The 20,114-nt window shown below is 41.1% G+C and overlaps 2 protein-coding genes and 1 long non-coding RNA gene across 31 annotated transcripts in view; all 3 read right to left on the reverse strand.

Moving 5' to 3' along the window:
* Window positions 1-257: 257 nt before the first annotated feature.
* Window positions 258-929, reverse strand: KCNE5 (potassium voltage-gated channel subfamily E regulatory subunit 5). The gene has a single exon (XM_003317628.6). It carries the CDS (start codon window positions 775-777, stop codon window positions 349-351), a length of 429 nt encoding a protein of 142 aa, XP_003317676.1. The 5' UTR covers window positions 778-929; the 3' UTR covers window positions 258-348.
* A 1,998-nt stretch (window positions 930-2,927) lies between these two features.
* On the reverse strand, window positions 2,928-8,620 carry LOC129138771 (uncharacterized). The gene is made up of 3 exons (XR_010154806.1): window positions 8,443-8,620; window positions 5,004-5,346; window positions 2,928-4,064 (listed from the first exon to the last, which is right to left on the reverse strand). It is a non-coding gene; the product is annotated as an uncharacterized LOC129138771 (long non-coding RNA).
* An 8,482-nt stretch (window positions 8,621-17,102) lies between these two features.
* The window catches only part of ACSL4 (acyl-CoA synthetase long chain family member 4), a 94,894-nt gene continuing 91,882 nt past the window's right edge, over window positions 17,103-20,114 (reverse strand). For all 29 annotated transcript variants that reach the window (XR_010154805.1, XR_010154804.1, XM_054676676.2 and 26 more), the window contains one exon: window positions 17,103-19,953. Coding sequence is in view for 27 of the 29 variants with exons in the window: in XM_054676676.2 (XP_054532651.1) it covers window positions 19,796-19,953 (158 nt within the window). In the remaining 2 variants the exon portion in view is untranslated. The remainder of the gene's footprint in view (window positions 19,954-20,114) is intronic.

Raw genomic sequence — 20,114 nt, forward strand, 5'->3', positions numbered from 1 at the left:
CATTGCTTCAGTTCAGTGCCAAGTGTTGGACGTGTTGGATTCAGTTCCCAGAGGGCTGGAGCGTGCTGTCAGGGCTGTCTGAAGACAAGAGAGCAGAGGCAGTTTAGTGCAGTTGGATGTGCGGGGTAGGGGTGGAGGCGCAGGGGTGAAGAGGGAGAAACTGGCCCGAATGGGTAAGGTGGTGCTTCTCCTTCCAGGGCCTTCCAGACAAGGTCTCCTGGCCTCTCACCATTATCTGGGCCTCAGATGAGGCGAACCCTGGAAGGGAGTTGGGGGTGGAAGGTGGGAGGCGCGCCCAGGGATGAGCGAGATGAGGAGGGCGCGAACCAGCAACCTGGGGCTGTGGTTTTAGACCCGCTCAGCGCCCTGGGCGAGGGCAGGCAGCCCCCCGGAGGCAAGCTGGCGGCGGCCCTCGGCCTGGGAGCCCGCGGCAGCCTCGGCGTCGGCGGTCAGGGCGCCTCCCGGGGCCCATTCGTGCTGGGCGCAAGCCTGGGACGGCTCGTCCTTGGCCTCGACGAGCTTACGGGAGCGGGTGTAGGCCAGGATGAGGCCTCCGGCCAAGCAGGCGTAGAAGATCATGATGAGCAGGATGTAGAGATAGGCGTCGTCGCCCTTGGCGCTGGTCACCTCGCGGCCCACGAAAGGGTCAGGCACGACCCCCATGCCCATGCTGGGACCAGGGCCAGCGCCCAAGCCGCTGGCATTACCCCGGTGGTGCAGCTCGAGCAACAGGCGGCTCAGAAGGGTTCGCAGCCGCTGGCTCTCGCTGCAGTTCATGGCTTTCGGGGAGTGACACGGCGGCTCCAGGACGCTGCTGACCTTTCCCCCTGGGCGAGGGGAAGCGAGCTAGCGAGCGGGCCGGCCGGCGGGCAGGGCTCAGCAGCGGAAACAGCGGTGGCACCCAGCTCTCCGGCGAGCGCGCAGTGGCTGGGGGCGCCGACCGCGGGGCCTCCTTATTCCCTCACTCCCGCCCCTCCTCCCCTTCCCCACCACGCCCCCTCCGGCCCGCGGCCGCCTCTTCCCAGGCTCTGGCTGTCTCGCTGCTCCAGGGAAAGGGGACAGCTGGTGGGGGGAGGAGAAGGGGACAAGAGTGGGGGCGAGGCTGGGAGACGGGCGGAGGGGGCGGGGGCTCGGAATGCGCGAGGCCCCAGGCAGCAGACGCTGGCAGGGCAGCTTGCTGGGGCCAAGCCTGGACCCTGGGCTGCGGAAGAGAATTCCTTCCAAGTTCTGGCCACCTGCCCTGCAGGCCAGGCTTTGGCCCAGATACAGCATTTGGCCCCCTAAGGCAGCTCTGCCTTGGGGCGCTCAAGGGAGAGGGCAGACGCCTTTCCGCAGCAGAGACCCCTTGTCCACATTTTATGGAAGTAACTCCCATATACAGGGACCCAGGCCTATCTTTCTAGTCCTCATTCCTTTCCTTTTCCCCCCGCCCCCCTTTTCACCCCCCTCCCACCTTGTCGGAGGAGAGCATCTTATTCAGAAGATGCTCAGGCTGAATTTGGTGACTGAGTGCTCAGGCACCTGCTAGAAGGCCAAGGCAGAGTAGAACTCCCTGGTTATCCAAAATGGTTTCTGGTGATATAAGTGATATTACACCTTCTTGGAAGCACCCCTGCTCTGATGTCCTATGACACTTTTTGAAAAGTCAACACATCTTAGCACATGAATGTACTATTCATAATGGGAGCCTGTTTCCCATGGGTAAGCCATCTTCCCAGAAGTGAAACCAAGTTCTTCCAATAAGAGTAGCATGCACATTTTAAAAGGCCCTTTGACTACACTCTGTGGATATCTCGGGATCTGAAAAGTGCCAGTTCTAGAGAATATGCTCACCCTACTCCCAGTTAGGCCAGCAAACAGCTGTGTGCCTCTCTAGACTTGGTAACAGGTCTAGGCCCTAATGGCTTTTAGGGCAGCCATTTTTTTCTCAAAGGCTGTCTTTTTTTAGGGGAAAACAAGGCACCAAGACAAAGATCAGGCCAGATATGTTAAATTGGAAACAGACTGAGCTTCACAAAGGAAAAGGGTTGGTTTGTAGATGGTGGGGTAGAAAAAATGAGGTAGTGCTGGCTAGGTCTGGTTGTCCATAGTTGCCAAATGAGAGCAGAAAGCAAGAAAAGTGTATGACCTTAGGCACACCTTGAAAATAATGCTGCCTGTTCAAGACCGTTCAGTCCAGGGACCATTCAATCTATAGGTGCCATGGGTTAAAAAAGGAAGGTTTTCCGATGCCTCTTCCCCAACCGTTCTTCAGCCCACCATCCACCCAGGGGCTGTAGCCTTCTGTGTGTTCAGGTGAGGTTGGCACCAAACTGTATCCAGGGTCTCAAACAGAGCCTTGCTTCACAGCCTCTAAACAGGCCTCAGAGACATTCCACATGACCCTGACACTGGCTCCCTTCTAATCACCTTGCCTCAATATTCTCACCTCAGAGGGGCTCAGGAAAGAATTGTTAAAGCAACTTGGCAGGATGAATGCCAGAGGACACAGCCAGAGAATTTTCAAAGCACTGCTAACCTAGTGATATGACTGTTGAGCTAAAAAGACTTCTCTTATCTGTTAAAACAGGAGTCCCCAACCTCCCAGGCTGCTGGACCTTGGCCTGTTAGGAACCAGCCGCACAGAAAGAGGTGAGCAGAGGGCAAGTGAGCATTATCGCCTGAGCTGCACCTCCTGTCAGATCAGCAGTGGCATTAGAGTCTCAGAGGAGCTCAAACCGTATTGTGAACTGCGCATGCCATGGATCTACAATTGCATGCTCTTTATGAGAATCTAATGCCTGATGATCTGAAGTGAAACAGTTTCATCCTGAAACTATCCACCCCTCCCCAGTGTCCATGAAAAAAATTGTCTTCCACAAAACCAGTCTCTGGTGCCAAAAAGGTTGAGGACTGCTGTGTTAACATATACCTAGAAATAGCTAGGGTTTTTTTTTTTTTTTTTTTTTTTTTTTTTTTAGAGGAAAGGAGGAAGAAACCCCTTTACTGTAACATAAAAATAATCATTTAAACTTGTTTTCTAATTTCAACAGCCTTATGAGCTAATAGGATTCTCATTTTCCAAAGAGGAAACTGAGGTTCAGACTGGTTAAGTAGCAGGACTGGAATTATAAAGTTTGACCTTCTTCTTCTCAGTCCTCACACATTACTTGTGTCAAATGGGTGGTATTCATGAGCTACCTCCATTTTCCCACCTCTCCCTCCTCTTGAACCTTCTAGAGTCCAGTGCTTTCTGCCAAAACTACTTTCTATAAGTCAGTTCACCAGTGACCTCCCGGTCAAATTCAGGGGTCTCTGCTCCCTTTGCATCTTTGACCTCGAGGATGAATTTGAAACCATCAACCACCCACTCCTTCCTGTAACTGTCCTACCCTTGGCTCTTGTGGCATTGCATTCTCAAATTTCTCTTCTTATCTCTCTGACCCATCATTCTCTGCCTCCTTTGCTGGCTCCTCTTCTTTCCTCCTCCCATTAACTGTTGGAATCCCCAAAGACTCAGTCCTCAGCTATTCTCTCTCAACACCCATTTCCTTGAAGAGTGTCTCTTACATGGTTTCACCTACCACTTGGCATATATTTAGCCAAATTTGAATCTCTAGCTCTGATTCTTGGTAGCATGTCTCAGATCCCTCTGCTCCTTCCTTTCTGGTTTTATTGCCACAAGCTTAATCCATGTTCTCATTACCTCAGGTCAAATATGCAAACAGAGAATCTCCTGGCTTACAGCTGAATCTATCATGTTATGGTTAGAATAATTCTGCAACACCACTTCTATCAATTCAGCCCTATGTTCAGAAACCCAGGAGTTGTTATTCATTGATTCTTTAACAGAGTTTAGTCTTCTGTGGTGGAACTTAAGTTCTCACCACCAATAGACACCATCTTCTCCCCTTTGAATTTGAAAAACAGCATCTTCCTGGAGTTCCTCTGCAATACTCTGTGCATTTTGCCTTCCTCAAAATTCGTTGACTGAAAGAAGCCTTGCTCTATGCCCCTGTTTGTGCTTTCAGATTCTTCACAATGCACCCTTCTGAGCTTTACTTTGCAGCATTCAATGCAGAAATCTTGGAAAACACAAAAAAGCAACAAGGAAAATTTTGGAAATCTTGGAAAATACAAAAAAGCGACAAGAGAAAATAACGAAAAATTATCAGTAGTGCATACTCATGACTCTCTCTCTCAAATCTCTCTCTCTTTCTCTCTCATGTTTCATGGCCTTTTTCCCTTAAAAACATACTGTAAATTTTTCCATGTCATTTACTATTTCTCCATAGCGTTATTTTTTGTTGTTGTTGTTTTTGTTTTTTTTAGAGTAGATCACTTACAAATTTTATTTTTTAAAGAACATCTTTTCCCCAGCCACAGTATAGTTATAAGCTAAGAATAATTTCCAATATTGCACAATGAATGCATCCAGATCCTGCAATATTGATCAAAAGAGTGGATTAAAATGGAATATGATAGCAATTTCATGGAAGTCTCCCTTTCTAAATACTGACTCCTTAGTGTTATTTTATTGTCTACACAGTACTCCAGACTATGGATCTACCATAACTTATTTAACTTTGCCATTTATTGTAATATTTCTGTTATTTTCATGTTTTGCTATTAAAATAATGTTTTAATAAACACAACGCTACTTCTAGTTTTATTGAAAGAAATCACTACCAGAGAGAAGTCAACCTACTAATTTATAGAAGAATGGCATGGGGAGGGATAGATGTGTAAAAGCGGGTGGAAATAGAAATGGAGAATAGTCATAAAATTTAAAAAGGCCCAGCACTCCAAAAAAAACAACAGGTGTGGGGTGGAGGGGATCCTGGCTTTCTTTTCACACTAGGGGCTGATGGGCATCCTTTAAATCTCAGTTCCAGGCCAGCCTGGAATGGCTGAGATGCTAACCCCTTTCCCTACCACACTTAATGAAACTGCAAATCCACCAGATGGGCACTGGTTCTCATTCCTCACCACCCCTCCACTCCCGTTTTCCACGAGCCCCATACCTGTCAAATAATCATCTGTTTATCCATCACCTGGAACTCATTTCCAAAATGGTAATCAAGGGTGTTGACAAAGGGAAGTAATTTACAATCATGTATTTAGACTTTCAAAGAGTCTCGGGAAAGGTTCTTTTCCATGCCAAGGTTGTTTTAAAAGTACAATTGAGGCGCCATGGATAGGAAATGCTTTCCCCACTCCTTGAGACTGTGAGTGCTTCCTGCCAACAGTGCAGCTCTATGGAAGTTGGTTGAATTGAACTGAGTTGAGTTTGGCTAGTTGCCAAAGGACAGACACAGATGGTAAGCACTGTCGGAGTCCAGAAGGCTGGCAAAGCCACAGTGGGCTCTAAAGGAGAGAAAGAAAGAAGGCTTCATGAGGCACCAACTAAAGACTGAGAAGGAATCATTCATTCATTCATTCATTCATTCAACAAATATTTATTACATGTTACTTTGTGTGAAGCACTGTGCTGGGTCCTAGAGACACATCGGTGAGCAAGTCACATCGGTGAACAGTCTGTGCCTTTATAACTCTCACAGACAACTTCTTTGTGAACTGGGGACAAATAGGGAGTGCCAGGATGTGGAGCTGGGTAAGTAGTGGGCAGGACGACCAGCCAGAATTTGGAGACAACTGAGACTCTGGGCCCAATCTCTAAGCACTAGAGTCCAAAGCCTTGTTTGGAAAAAGCAAGACTCCAGGTGGTCTGAGCTCACTGTCCCAGGCTATGCTGCAAGCTTCTCTACCTCCTCCTAGCAGCACAATCTTGAGGGTATGGTTTGCCATAAGCCACCACAGTAGGTCTGTTCTCAAAAGACTGATGAGAATAAATTAGACGGTTCCTTAATCCAACTGGGGCTTCTCAGTTTTTCCATGGGAATATACACAGCATTTCAGACTAACTGGGGTTTGATAAAGATCACAATATTTGTAGGTTGGAATGGGCCTCAGGAGCTTCAAATGCCTTACTTAGAGACTTCTTGGAGATCTTCGTGGGCTTGTGCTGATATCCTCCTATATTCAGGCCACATACTGGAGCATCAAATTTGGTCCCTGATTTCATTTATCAAGTGTCTAGCATATGCCAGGCATATTACATACATTATACTAATTAACCCTATAACAACCTTATGAGGTGGGCAGGTATGGATTCAACAGCAGTATATCTTCAATGCTGGTCAATCAGAATGGACTAACAAACCATCAGAATAGATTTTGACTGTGAACAACCAGTATGGCCTTACAGAGCCACAACATCCTTGGGCAAAGAAGTAGGACAGAGGCACAGACTAAATGGCTTCCCATTTCCCAGGGGATCAAACCAAGATCTCATCTCCTTAGGGTTTGGGGCTGTCCTGGTCATTCTGAACCTCCCTTTATGGATGCTTCCAGCTGCTCCCGTTGCTCATTGCAGGTACCTGAAAAGCTCCCTTGCCTGCCAACCCCCGTAAAGCAATGGCATCTATCACACCTGCCCCTTTCTCCCAGTAAATTCCTAAAGATGTCACTCCTTGGCTCAAAATTCTTGAATGGGTCCACTAGACTTCCAAATGATCACCTTACTGTGGCCTTCAAGACTCTCTGTGCTCCGGCCTGAAGATGCTGTCCAACCCTACTTACAGCACTAATTACCCAAAATGTCTTCAATGCCACACACCTTCTCAACTAGATGAAATCTCACTGTCCTTAGCAATCTCATAGCGTAGAATAATAGTGACGGATGGGCTCATCAGATGGCCCCTACAGACCTCATGAGGGCAAGTGCTGTGTTCTTCCTCTTTGTATCCCTCACCATGCCTGGCACAGTGCCTGGCACATAATATGTGCTCAGGAAATTTTTACCTAGGTCTGAGGTCTGCGGTCTGCCTTCCTGTAATGAAACTTACCAACTTTGAAAAAGATTCACTCTGTGGGGACTGTGAAACTTTGAAGTTACATTTTTCCAAAAAAAAGTATATATTGTGTAAAATTTCAAACATATAGCGACATTGACAGAATTTTGCAGAGGATATCTAGTAACCACCTAGATTCTACCACTAATATTTTCCTATACTGGCTTTATTCATCCCTCACCTATCCACTCCTCCCTCTATCTATTTGTCTATTCATTATCTTTTTTTTTTGAAGTTGCATACATCAGTATGCACTTCACTCCTAAGCACTTTCTCCATACCTATCATTAACTATAGTCCAATATTTGTTTATTATTCTTTTTTCCTTTTGAAGTAAAATATACATACAATGAGATATATAAATATTAACTGCATATTTTCTGAGTTTTGGTAAATGTAACCCCTACTAAGTATAGACTACTACTCAAGAACATGTCCTCTCATCCTTTCATAGGCAATCCTCTCCCTTCACTCCCAGAGGCAGCCACTGTTTTTTTTCCGTCATTGATTAGTTTTGCCTGTTATAGAAGCTCATATATATGGAATCATAAGGCATGGACTTTTTTGAATGAGACTTATTTTACTCAGCTTAATGTTTTTGAGGCTCATGCTAATACATGATACATAATGATACATAATTCACATATATGATACATAAATCATGACACATGCTGTTGCAAGTATCAGTAGTTCGTTCCTTTTTATTACTGAGTGGTACTCCACTGTGTGACCATACCACAGTTTGTTTATCCATTCTCCTACTGATGAACACTTGGTCTGTTTCCAACTTCTGGCTATTAAAAATAAAGCTGCTCTAAATGTTCTCATACAATTCCTTTTGTGGACATATGTTTTCCTTTTTCTTGGGTAAATACCTAGGTGTGGAAATGCTGGGTCATGGGAAAGATGTACTTTAGTTTTATAAGAAATTGCCAGACATTTTCCCAAAGTGGCTTGTATCATTTTAGACTCCCACCAACAGTGTGAGAGGATTCCCATTGTTTATGGTTACTTGTGCAGCTCTCTGCTTCAATTGCATACTTAGCCTTGCAGTGCACCCATGAAATGCATTTATCATTATACTTATAAAAGGGCCAAGCCTGACTGTTTGTGGCTTAGTACTTAAAACTTCCCCCAATTTTGATGACTACTAAATGAACACCCAAGCTCTAGGAAATTGCTACATTGTGAGGGTAAGCTCTATGTGATAATAGCTTTTACTGAAAGTGACAAACACTGTGTTAAACACTTTACATACATTATCTCACCTAATCCTTAACAACAACCCTCTGAGGTAGGTAAAACAGTATTCCTATTATACAGATGAGGAAATTAAGTTGCAGAGAGGTTAAGTAACTTGTCCAAATTCGATTGGCTCATAGGTGGTCAAGCTGAGATTTGAACCAGAGTCAGTTATCTTTTTTATTGTCTACTGTCCTTTGTATAGAAACTATCAGGGAAAATAAAACATTTCGGGGTTGGAAGTCTCATCTAACCCTCTTATTGTAAAGGCGGAGCTACTGAGGTCCAGAGAGGAGAAGGGACTTGCCTGAAGTCTCTCATTAGTTAATGGCAGAGCCATCAGACTGCCTCGCAGTCAGGAGACGTTTTCACTCCACTGCACGGCCTCCTCCAATGCTTTGGGCAATTCAGATTTTATTTCCAGCTTTGTAATGGTGACAAGGGTGCAAAAACCACTTTGAGATCTTTGAAATAAGTACATGAATCTAAAAGGGTGGAGTGAAATAAGGTCAATCTTGCCTTTTGGGCCAAAACATAAAGTCATAAATAAAATTGTCAAACTCATGTCAATTCCTGACTAAACATTATCTTGAAAATGTTTCTCCCACCCACTCAGGCTTCTCTGGAAAAGAAAAAAGAAAAACAAAGAAACAAAAATGCGGATATTTGGAGTATTCTTGGGAAAGGAATGGGAAAGGAAGAGGTCCGAGGGCACTTTTCTTTTGGACTCCCACAGCACCATCTGGTGGAGGACTGGAGTTTTCATTTCTCCTCATTCAGAATGTTTTTCTTTTCTTTTAATTCACATGTCTTTATTTATTTATTTTTAGGTTTTTATATATACTTTAAGTTCTGGGGTACATGTGCACAATGTGCAGGTTTGTTACATAGGTATACATGTGCCATGTTGATTTGCTGCACCCATCTTATCTTTGCTCCAGTTTCCTCGATTGTAAAATGGAGATAATAACCATGCGCTTACCATAGGATTTTGTGGCAAGGATTGAATAAGATAACTTATGTAAAGTACTGAACATAATGCCTGGAACATGTGAAATGCTCAATAATGTTGGCTGTGGTTGTTTCATTAACATTAAACGTATGGTGCAGTGGGAACCAGAGAGGAGCATTTGACTCAACCTCAGAGAGCTCAGGGCACATTTCCCTAAGGATGTGACACCTGACATAAGTTTTGAGTATGAAATAGTCACTAGGATCATTTCTCCATGTGGAAAACAATGCCTGTAACAACAGGGTTTACTCCTCTAATCCCACATTGTGAAGGATGACAGCATAGTGTTCCTTTGCCTCTGGGGTACCAGGGATTGCAGCAAGGGCTTCTAAGCTACAAGATGGTATGGGAACATTTAGGAATTATTGGAATTAGGCCCCTGACCACGTGAGACATTGTTTCCATAGTGGACACACAGAGTTTGACTTGAAATTAGATGCTAAGAGAAACATGGTTGTGTCGATTACCACCTGTTTGTTCTAATTTCTACTTTGCTTGTCAGCAATGATGCTTCAGTGGCTCTTTATTCACTCAGCATTATGTTAAATAGGCATGATGGGATCTGATAATTTCTCATTGCCTCCAAATTGTGCCTGGCATACACCACAAACATATTTGACTCTATTCCTATTGCTCATCACCCTTGCAAACCCTTAACCCTTCCAGGTTATCCAAATTTTACTCATCCTTCAAGGCCTAGACTTCCTCATTCATTCATTCATGAAATATTTTCTGAGCATGTACTATGTGCTAGGCACAGTGGCAGGCACTAGATCTATAACAGCATATGAGACAGACACAGTTTCTACTTTGACAGAGCCTGTGTAACTTGGACTACAAACAGGAAAACAAATCATTGAGACCATGTGTTACCAAAGCTCTCCAAGAAGAGGGATACATCTGAAATGGTGCTTTCTAACAGTTTTTACCACATAGCACACATAGACAACATATATTGGCTCCCTGGGATAAATGGATAAAAAAGCAACCTGCCAGGGAGCTCTGGCCACCCCAAAGGCAGAAGGCATCAATATCTTAGGTGCATGAGGAATCTCTTGGAGATCTCTGGTATAGAACCTCAAGCTATAACCCGTGAAATTCCTGTTGCTTTCACCCCATGTAGTCCATGAGGACTGATAGGGCCTTCAAGGACTACATGGGGTGAAAGCAACAGGAATTTCATGGTGCAGTGGGCAGAGAGGATGCTGCTTTGAATGAATGCATGCTCCTTGTTATTATCTGGAATTTGGTAAAAGTCACTCTCACGTCTTCAGTAGTAGGCTCAGACTGGAGGCCTTCTCAGGCAACTGAATCCTGAAAGACTCTTTGTCTTTTCCAGATTCCTACATATGTAGAATCTTCAGCTCACAGTTCAGTTTCTCATTCACCCTCATGGTCTGACATCATGTGCTAATAGCACAAGAACTTTTTTGTATCTTCATAACACCTAGCAATACTACACAAGAAGGGCCAGAAGCATTTAAGTGCCATGTTTTAAGACAACGGAAATCTAAGAGTATTGTAACTTCACAGGGTTTTAAAACAAAAATGGCTTTGCTACCTAAGAAAAGTCCAGTGCTCAGTCTGTCTTTAAAACTTGTAAAAGAGAAACTCCTAAAGTTTTAAGAGAGAGAATGAAGTCAACAGCTCAAGCTAACATATTTGTACAACCTTACTCCTGGAAACAGGATGCTGAGTCCCTGCAGCTCCAGGCCAGTTGGTTTTGGAGTTTGCCCTCTTCTGAGCAAAACCAAAGGCTAACCAAGATAGCCCACAACCCGAGATGGGATCCAGAGAGCTATTGTTTATACCATAAGCAAAAAGGAAGAGTTCACAAGCAAAGAGAGCCCAGGGGGCCTCTTGCAGAGAAAACAAAGACTCCTGCTGAAATGTAACAGAAGATTCCATATCCTTTCCTTCACTTGGACTCCCTGAGAAAGGTTAATCCTGTCACCACCATGAATCTTGATGGGTAATAAAATGTAGATCTGGGTGAGAAATGATGCCACCTAGAGGAAGGCTGGGGAGCACACTTGAGCGATTTCAACTCGTCTTTCTATATTCCTCCCTCAGTCAGTATCTAGGCAGGAGGGCTTCTTGATTTTTCTCTCTGGCCTTGTCCCTCACCTACTCCTGGAGAGCCACATTGCCACTTTCCTATGTTGATACATGCTATTCAACATCCGAAACTGAATGTGGGGCATGGAGTGCCCTATGGTAAGGAATGTCGAAGATACAGCTAAGGTGAGAAAGCCATATGTAAGAAGAGCAGTTGGCCATGAAGAAGAAAGTATATGTCGACATGTCTGTAATTTATATGTACGTATATGTATATCTAATTTGAAGCTTCTTATAACTTCATAGGCTAGCAAATAGCCAGGTGCAAAAATAAATACCTGAACCTCAAAATAATTATTTTCAGATTTCAACTGCAAAAGTCACTCTGGAGAGACACATGCGTGGGTGAATTTCAGCATACTCTCTCTTTTCCTTTTTCCCTTTGTTTTTGTTTGATTGATTTATTATAACCTCAAGGCAAAAATATGAAATGGGAAACTTGGTGTTTAGCACTCCCAAGTGTCCCTCCACCACCACTAGAGCCCATTTTTAATTTGTGATACCCTTAGGAGTGTCTTCCAAGAAATGCTCTGATTCTATATCTCATCCTCTCAGAATCTCTCATTCTTTTTAGTGTTAAAGGAAATAGCTAGCTAACTTGCTGATATGGTTAGGCTTTGTGTCCCCACCCAAATCTCATCTTGAATTGTAATCCCCATAATCCTCATATATCAAGGGAGAGACCAGGTGGAGGTAATTGAATCATGGGGGCAGTTTCCCCCATGCTGTTCTCATGATAATGAGTGAATTCTCACAAGATCTGATGGTTTTATAAGGGGCTTTTCCCCCTTTGCTCGGCACTTCTCCTTCCTACTGCCTTGTGGAGAAGGTGCCTTGCTTCCCCTTCACCTTCTGATATGATTTTAAGTTTCCTGAGGCTTCCCCAGCCATGCTGAACTGTGAGTCGATTAAATCTCTTTCCTTTATAAATTACCCAGTCTCAGGTAGCTCTTTATAGCAGTATGAAAACAGACTAATACACCTGCCAAAGTGAAAGAAAAATTGATCCTACCAAGAAGGAAGAGTTAGAAGAGCCAACAGTTAACTAGGAGCCTCCTTCCTTGGTTAACCGTGAAGACTGTCCACTCCTCTGTGAATTATTTTGTTATTTAATCCTAAAGATAAATGCTAATAAAGGAATTGAAATATCTAGCAGGATGGCCTCCATTGGCCAGTGAGGGAGGATGAGGTATGGAAATTGTTTTTCTGTTTTGTTGTTGTTTTTAACCTTCCCATGTGATTCCTAAGTGCAGCCAGGGTGAAGAACCACTGGGAGAGATGAGTTTAACATACTGGAGAACATACTGGAGTAAAGATCACAATGAATTTGTTATATCAACAACTTAAAACTCTTCTGCTGAGCACATCTACAGAGGTGCTATATACAACTCTGTTACACGAAGGCTATACATTTCCTAATTACTGCTATTGTGGAAATATTGCTTCACTCATTGTCTTCAAATAGGTAAATACAAGGGAACTAAATTTATTCCAGACAGTTAAAGATTCAGAATGTGTTATTCCTCCCAGAACAATGACACCGAGGACATAATTTTTCCTTTGAGGCCTTTACCTATCCCGCTGCTGAACCATTTATGTGCCCTCTTTTTTTTTTTTTTTTTTTACAGAATCTTGCTCTGTCGCCCAGGCTACAGTGCAGTGGTGCAATCTCAGCTCACTGCAACCTCCGCCTCCTGGGTTCAAGCAATTCTTCTGCCTCAGCCTTCCGAGTAGCTGGGACTACAGGCTCATGCCACCACGCCCGGCTAATTTTTTGTATTTTTAATAGAGGCAGGGTTTCACCATGTTAGCCAGGATGGTCTCAATCTCCTGACCTCGTGACCTGCCCACCTCGGCCTCCCACAGTGCTGGGATTACAGGCATGAGCCACCATGCCCAGCCCCTTTTTTTGTTTTTATTAAGTTCTGGGATACATGTGCAGAACATGCAGGTTTGTTACGTAGGTATACATGTGCCATGGTGGTTTGCTGCACCTATCAACCCGCCATCTAGGTTTTATGCCCCACATGCATTAGGTATTTGTCCTAATGCTCTCCCTCCCTGTGCCCCTCTCCCCTCGACATGCCCCAGTGTGTGATGTTCCCCTCTCTGTGTCCATGTGTTCTCACTGTTCAACTACCACTTGAGTGAGAACATGCAGTGTTTGGTTTTCTTTTCCTGTGTTAGTTTGCTGAGAATGATGGCTTCCAGCTACATCTATGTCCCTGCAAAGGACATGAACTCATTCTTTTTTATGGCTGCATAGTATTCCATGGTGTATATGTGCCACATTTTCTTTATCCAGTCTATCACTGATGGACATTTGGGTTGGTTCCAAGTCTTTTCTATTGTAAATAGTGCTGCAATAAACATATGTGTGCATGTGTCATTATAGTAGAATGACTTATAATCCTTTGGGTATATACCCAGTAATGGGATTGCTGGGTCAAATGGTATTTCTGGTTCTAGATCCTTGAGGAATCACCACACTGTCTTCCACAATGGTTGAAGTAATTTACACTCCCACCAACAGTGTAAAAGTGTTCCTATTTCTCCACAGCCTTGCCAGCATCTGTTGTTTCCTGACTTTTTAATAATCGCCATTCTGACTGGCATGAGATACTTTCTTGTATGACTCTCCACAATGTACTCTTCATTAAGCACTTTGCTGCTGAAATGCCACCTCTTGCCTTTTCAAATGTTAAATTATCTAAATATATTGTTATGGTGTCAATGTTTTTCTATCAGTTTTCTCTCCTATCCCATACCCACCTTTGATTCATTTGAAAAGACTTGAGAAATGTCTTACTACTGACACTGCTGCATGTAGCTCTTGCTTATTTACCCATCTAGGGAAACAGGATGTATTTCCTTTCTTAGAAAAGCCAATTTACAGATTACACTAAAATACTACTCCTTCTGCATCACTCAGCTTTTTAACTTGGTAAGTTTTAAGAAGTTTCAACAGCAAAGTTGTTATTCAATGGGCATGATGGACTACAAGTGCCTTGAGTTACGTGTATCTGCCCTAGATGTAAACTTCATTGCTTTTTGTTGGATGATATTTTAAAAGGATATAAAATAAATTGGTCTAAAGGCCAAAAAAAAAAAAAAAAGAAACTAGAATGGAAAGTTCCTGTTGGAGAGAGAAGACGGAAAGCTTATTGACAATGGAATAATGCTTTCAACATGGAGAGGAAATTTTCAATCCTATACCCAACAAATTATCAATTAAGGTCTCCAATTATTTCCCATTTATCCCTTCTCAGTAAGCTACTGTAGAATATATTCTATCAAGGAGAAGTAACAATCCAAGTGAGAAAAAGACGTGGAATACAGAAAACAGGAGATCCAACACGACAAAGGTAAAGGTAAGTCTCAGGATGACGGTGAAGGTAGATGCCAAGATAATGACCCTGCACCAGGGAAAGGAGGGCAAATCATCTGGTTCTAGGAGAGATTTCTTCCAGATGAAATTGTTAGAATTCTTGTTATCTGGAAGTCTACAGAGATTTAAGCAATTAGTTGGAGAGCCTGCGGTAGAATTAGCGGTAAGTGCATAGAAAACCAAGCAGGTGAAAGAAACACAATTATTAGCTCCAGTGGTTTAAAAGTGCAGAAGAAAATGAATCACTGTTTTCCCACTACATTTCAGCTCTGAATAGCAGTTATTATAATGTAAAGACTTATTGATCTAACTATGCATTTATATTGAGAGGATGAGAAGTGTCCCTGTGTACACTGAAAAGTTGATAAAATCAAGAAGCAGGGATACAAGCATGTTATTTAGATACAAGATGGTAAACACCAAAACAATCAATTAAGAGTTAAAAGTGGTTGCCTCTGAGGCAGAGGAAATGGGGAGGATGAAGGCAGTGGATAGCTGTTTTTCAGAGACTTTGTAGAATAGCAGCCTTTAAACCTGTGCTTTTCAAACCGTGACTTACAATCTCTCTGGAGTGATGCTGCCCAATATGGACATAAAAATAAAAATCCAGTTCCTCATACTAACCACATTTAATTTTTTAAAGATCTCTTAAATTTTTGTTATTTTATTTTTATTTTTTTTTAGAGCTGGGGTCCCACTACGTTAACCAGGCTTGTCTCAAACTCTTGGCCTCAAGCGATCCTCCCATCTTGGCCTTCCAAAGTACTGGGATTGTAGGTGTGAGCCACCGGGCCTGGCCAACAATAACCACATTTTAAATCATCCACAGCCACATGTGGCTGGCAGCTACTACAGTGGATAGTGCAGATACTGAATATTTTCAACTTCACAGAAAGTTCTATTGAACAGCACTATTTTACAGGGTAATTAAATCAATTTAGTGAGTAAGAGCCAACATTTAAATAAATGAAATAGAATAGAAAACCAGTGTGCATCTCATTAGTATTGTTTTTTCACAAAATATTTTCATAAAATATGTGTGCACAGCATTGTGGATCACAATAAAAAGAAGTTTGGAAGCACTCCTTTACATTATGTGTGCAAAACCCTGATTAAAATTTAAAAAAAAACATTAAGGGTCAGGCACTGTGGCTCACATCTGTAATCCCAGCGATTTGGGTGGCTGAGGTGGGAGGATTGCTTGATGCCAGGAGTTCAAGACCAGCCTGGGCAACATAGCAAGACCCCATCTCTACAAAAAAAAAAAATAATTAGCTGGGCACGCTGGTGCGTGCTTGTAGTCCCAGCTACTTGGACAGCTAAAGTGAGAAAGAGGATCGCTTGAGCCCAGGAGTTCAAGGCTGCAGTGAGCTATGATGGAGCCACTGTACTCCAGCCTGGGTGACAGAGTGAGACTCTATCTCAAGACAAAAATACATTAAAAAAAAAAAAAAGAGTCACAGACTCCTTATACCTAGTAGAATCCTCAACTTCTTGTGATCCATAGCCTCATAGCCCTATAGGAAACTCAGAACCTAGGGCATCATTTAAGAAAATAGAACTTGGAACAGTAATATCACAATACTAAAGCTAGACATGATGGACCATAAGGACTATCATGTTCCCTATTTCTTCTGTCATTTGTCTTTCCCTTTTTGCAAAAGGCATCATTTTTGAATTTTGTTTGTTTGTTTGTTTTTTAATGGGAAGAAGAAACTAAGGCTAAGGCTAAGGTTATGAGACTGGCCCATGGTTACAAAGCTAGTGTCAATAAGCCCAGGTCTCCTGACCTCTAGATCTAGAACTTTTTTCACAAAATCTTCAGGGGCAGTCAGTTCTTTAAGGCCCTGAGTATGCTAGTCAATACTTTAAACAACCTGACTGATGAATAGTGTCTAGATACAATAATAATTATGATAATAATAGCTAACATAAGCTATTGTTCTAAACACTTTACATTTTAACTCTCACAACAATCCTATTAGGCAGATCCTATTATCCATCAACCCAATTTTTCCAGATGAAGAAATGCAGCTCCAAAATGTTAATTAATTTGCTGAAGGTTACACAACTACAGTGGCAAAGCCAGGAAATAGAGTTCTTAATGCCATTTTATACACGCCCTCATATAACTCAAATTAATTTCTCTCTAAAATATTAATTAGCCTAAAAGTAGCAGTTATAATTTGGTAGCACCCACTGATAATCCATGTTTTGTCCCAAAGTATCAGTGTTACAAAGGGGTTTTACTCTATTGACTGGACCAAAGTAACAGTTTGGGATTCAAATACTCTGAACTAATGGATGGGACTATACAAGCCGGTTTAACTGCTTAATGCAATTCCATAAACCTGGAGATGAGTACTTTAAAAATATGTGTTTAAAAGTTTGGTTAATAATCTTCAAACTTGGAGATTTTATCTCAATGCATAATGAAGTACAAATTGGCTTGATAACATGGGTGGATTTATTTCTTAAGATTTGAGTGCAAACTTAGAAACAAGAACAAACAAAGCTTTTCATCAAGAATAAACACAAAATCTAAACAATTCTGCAATCGTGCATTTTAACAGAAAGTACAAATATGAATACATTATAATTTGTAACTGCATTTAAAAATTAAAATATTTCTCTCCAAATCCAAAACACCACACAATCTTTATCTGTTCTCATCTTGTTACCTTAGAAACATTTGTCATATGCTATCAGGAAAATATAGGCAAGACTTACTAATCAGTTATTCATGATCAAAGAAACATGATTCTCCTTAACTGTGACTTTTTGAATCATTTATCTGTATTTCTGAAATATCACACAATTATACCTCTACTCTAGAGAAAAAAAGAATAAATACAAATATCAAGGAGGCAGGAACATTCATGGAATTAAAGCAAAAGTCACAAGTGTTTGACTTAGAAATGTACATATTGTAGTAAATTTTTAAAGTACAACTTTAGTTGATGGCTGATGTGTATGTAATAATTGTGAGCAATTTAAACAGGTATAAAAATGTGAGATCAAAATCTTTAGGCTTAAATACTTGAAAAGTCACTATGGATATGGAAAGATTTGTTTACATAAACATGTATATTTTTAGATGGAAAATCAAGGGGTAGTGGCATCTCCCTGGTCCCTTAACAATATTTGGATTTTTGCAAAGAATTAGCAGCACCCAACCTTAAGTGTTAATTATGTGTTTCTAAAGGACCTATAACAGATCAATTGGCAGTGTTCTAGCTTTTGGGAGTTGGGGGCAGATTGGGGGTGCAAATATCTGAGATAAGATAGTACATGCACTCACACATTTAAAATCACCATTCTAAATGGGAAAAAAAATCACATATTGGAAAAGTCTAAGAAACTCATTCTTAAGGGATAAACAGCAGGGCAGGAATAAAAGCTGAACAGTAGTCTACTTGATAATAATGGTATTTCACTCTTTAAAGGCAAGTTGGGAAGAATGAGAATACTCACATACACATAACTTCAGGGAAAACTTGCCTAAAATTTTACCTTGCAAAACGCTGAACAGAAATCTTTACAAAAACCTTCATTCTTGTTTATAATACTTGATTTTTCCCTTATTACCACCATATACATAACATTTAAGTATTTTCTTCATAAATATTTTAGAGCAAAAAGAATGTATTTTGTTGCAATGGTGGCCCACATCTGTACAAAACAACATAAGCAACACACACACACATATATATATGCATATATATAAAAAATGATTAAGAAAAAGTGCAAAGAATAACAGTATTAAGATTTTTTTGCATTTTACAGTAACTATGGTTCAAGTGTGAATATTTATCAGGGATATATAATCCCAGGTTTTAATTAAAGATTCAAAAAGAAACCACACTCCCAAGTTACTGCACAAACATCAGTCCCTTATCAAGTAACTCTGCCCTTCTCCCAAATCTAGTATTTCCAGTTTCTAAGCTCTTCCCAAACAGGAAAAAATGATAACAGTGTTTTCTTCCCTTTAACTTCCCAAAACTCATCCAAGTTAATCACCTGTAAGTTCGAGCAAGATATTGGGGAAGTCATTCATTATAACCCGCTTTGCTAAAATTAAAGCAAAATGAAAGGCTTTCTGAAATGCAAACTACTGATCAAGAATCAAATCAGCAACAGCAAACAGACCTTAAATTACAAATGTAATTTAATACATGTACATTTTAAAATCAATCCCCGTTATCAAAGATAAATTCAGAGTTTAAATCTCTTTCCCAGGTTCAGTGCTGTGCAAGGGTTCTAATTCCAAATACTTATGATTTTATCACCTTTTCTAAGAGAAAATGTTTGCCTGTTAACTTTTTACCTTCCTTGCTCTTGGTCTCAGCTTTTCAGTTTGAATAAACACAGAAAGGCAATTTTCAGCATTTCAAAAAATGTACTTTCCTCTTAGTCATTCAAATAATTACAGTTATTTTTAGATCTCAAAGTTTCAAAAAAAGCAGCTCAATTTCCCTTTAAATATATTACTAGATATTTTTTGGTGTTGTATATGTTGTTCTATTCTTATTTTAGGCACTGTAATTATTCACAACATCACAATGACTCTATATCTAACCTATGCAACAATTATAATCTTAATACCTTCTAAGGTATTATTTGATTTTGTGTATTATATTACTATTGAATTTTTCCTTCAAGATAAATGGTTGGAAGAGAATTTTAAAGCCCTGCAGCACTTTTGCTTTGAGTAGTGTTAATACATATTTTCTGTCATGCTTAATATTTAAACTTCTGAAATAGGAAGACAAGAGGCATTGGAAGCTGCAAATTTCCTCAAACTACATTCTACTCCAACTCCAATTTATTTTGTTCAACATTAAATAATTTTCTTTACAAAAACAAGTATATCTTAGGCTAATTTTTAAAAACAGAATTTCTGCTCTATAATAACACAGCTAAAGGGAAATAACTTTTCAATTTCAGCTGCACTAGAACTATGCAAAACTAAGTTAAAGTAAACCGGACAACAATTTTAATAACTTTTGGTTTTGTTTTCTTTTTACTCTATCTTTAGAATGATATACCTTACATTCTAACAGTTCAACAAAGGCTTAAAATTCTAGAAGTTGAAAACCACCAGACTACCTCCTGCACAACTGTCAATAAGACAACAACATTTTATTTGCCCCCATACATTCGTTCAATGTCTTTGAGGTAATGGTTCCTCAGCTCCTTCCTTTTCAGTTTGAAAGCATCAGTTACCAAACCAGTTTCAGGGGTCCATGGCTCTGGGCTTAATCGAACCTTGATTGGAATTTCAAATCGCTCCAATTTCACTGAAATTAGAAGTCAAAGATGGGAGAAAAGGAGAAGGGGGGGAAGAGATGAGAAAGTGGGGACGGGGAAAGAAGGGAGAAGCAATTAATAAAATATGAGTTTTTCAGGATTTACCTAGATGATTTGGGTGTTGAATCACCAATCACCACAAACTTATTTA

Source organism: Pan troglodytes, chromosome X (assembly GCF_028858775.2).
Source record: "Pan troglodytes isolate AG18354 chromosome X, NHGRI_mPanTro3-v2.0_pri, whole genome shotgun sequence".
NCBI lineage: Eukaryota > Metazoa > Chordata > Mammalia > Primates > Hominidae > Pan > Pan troglodytes.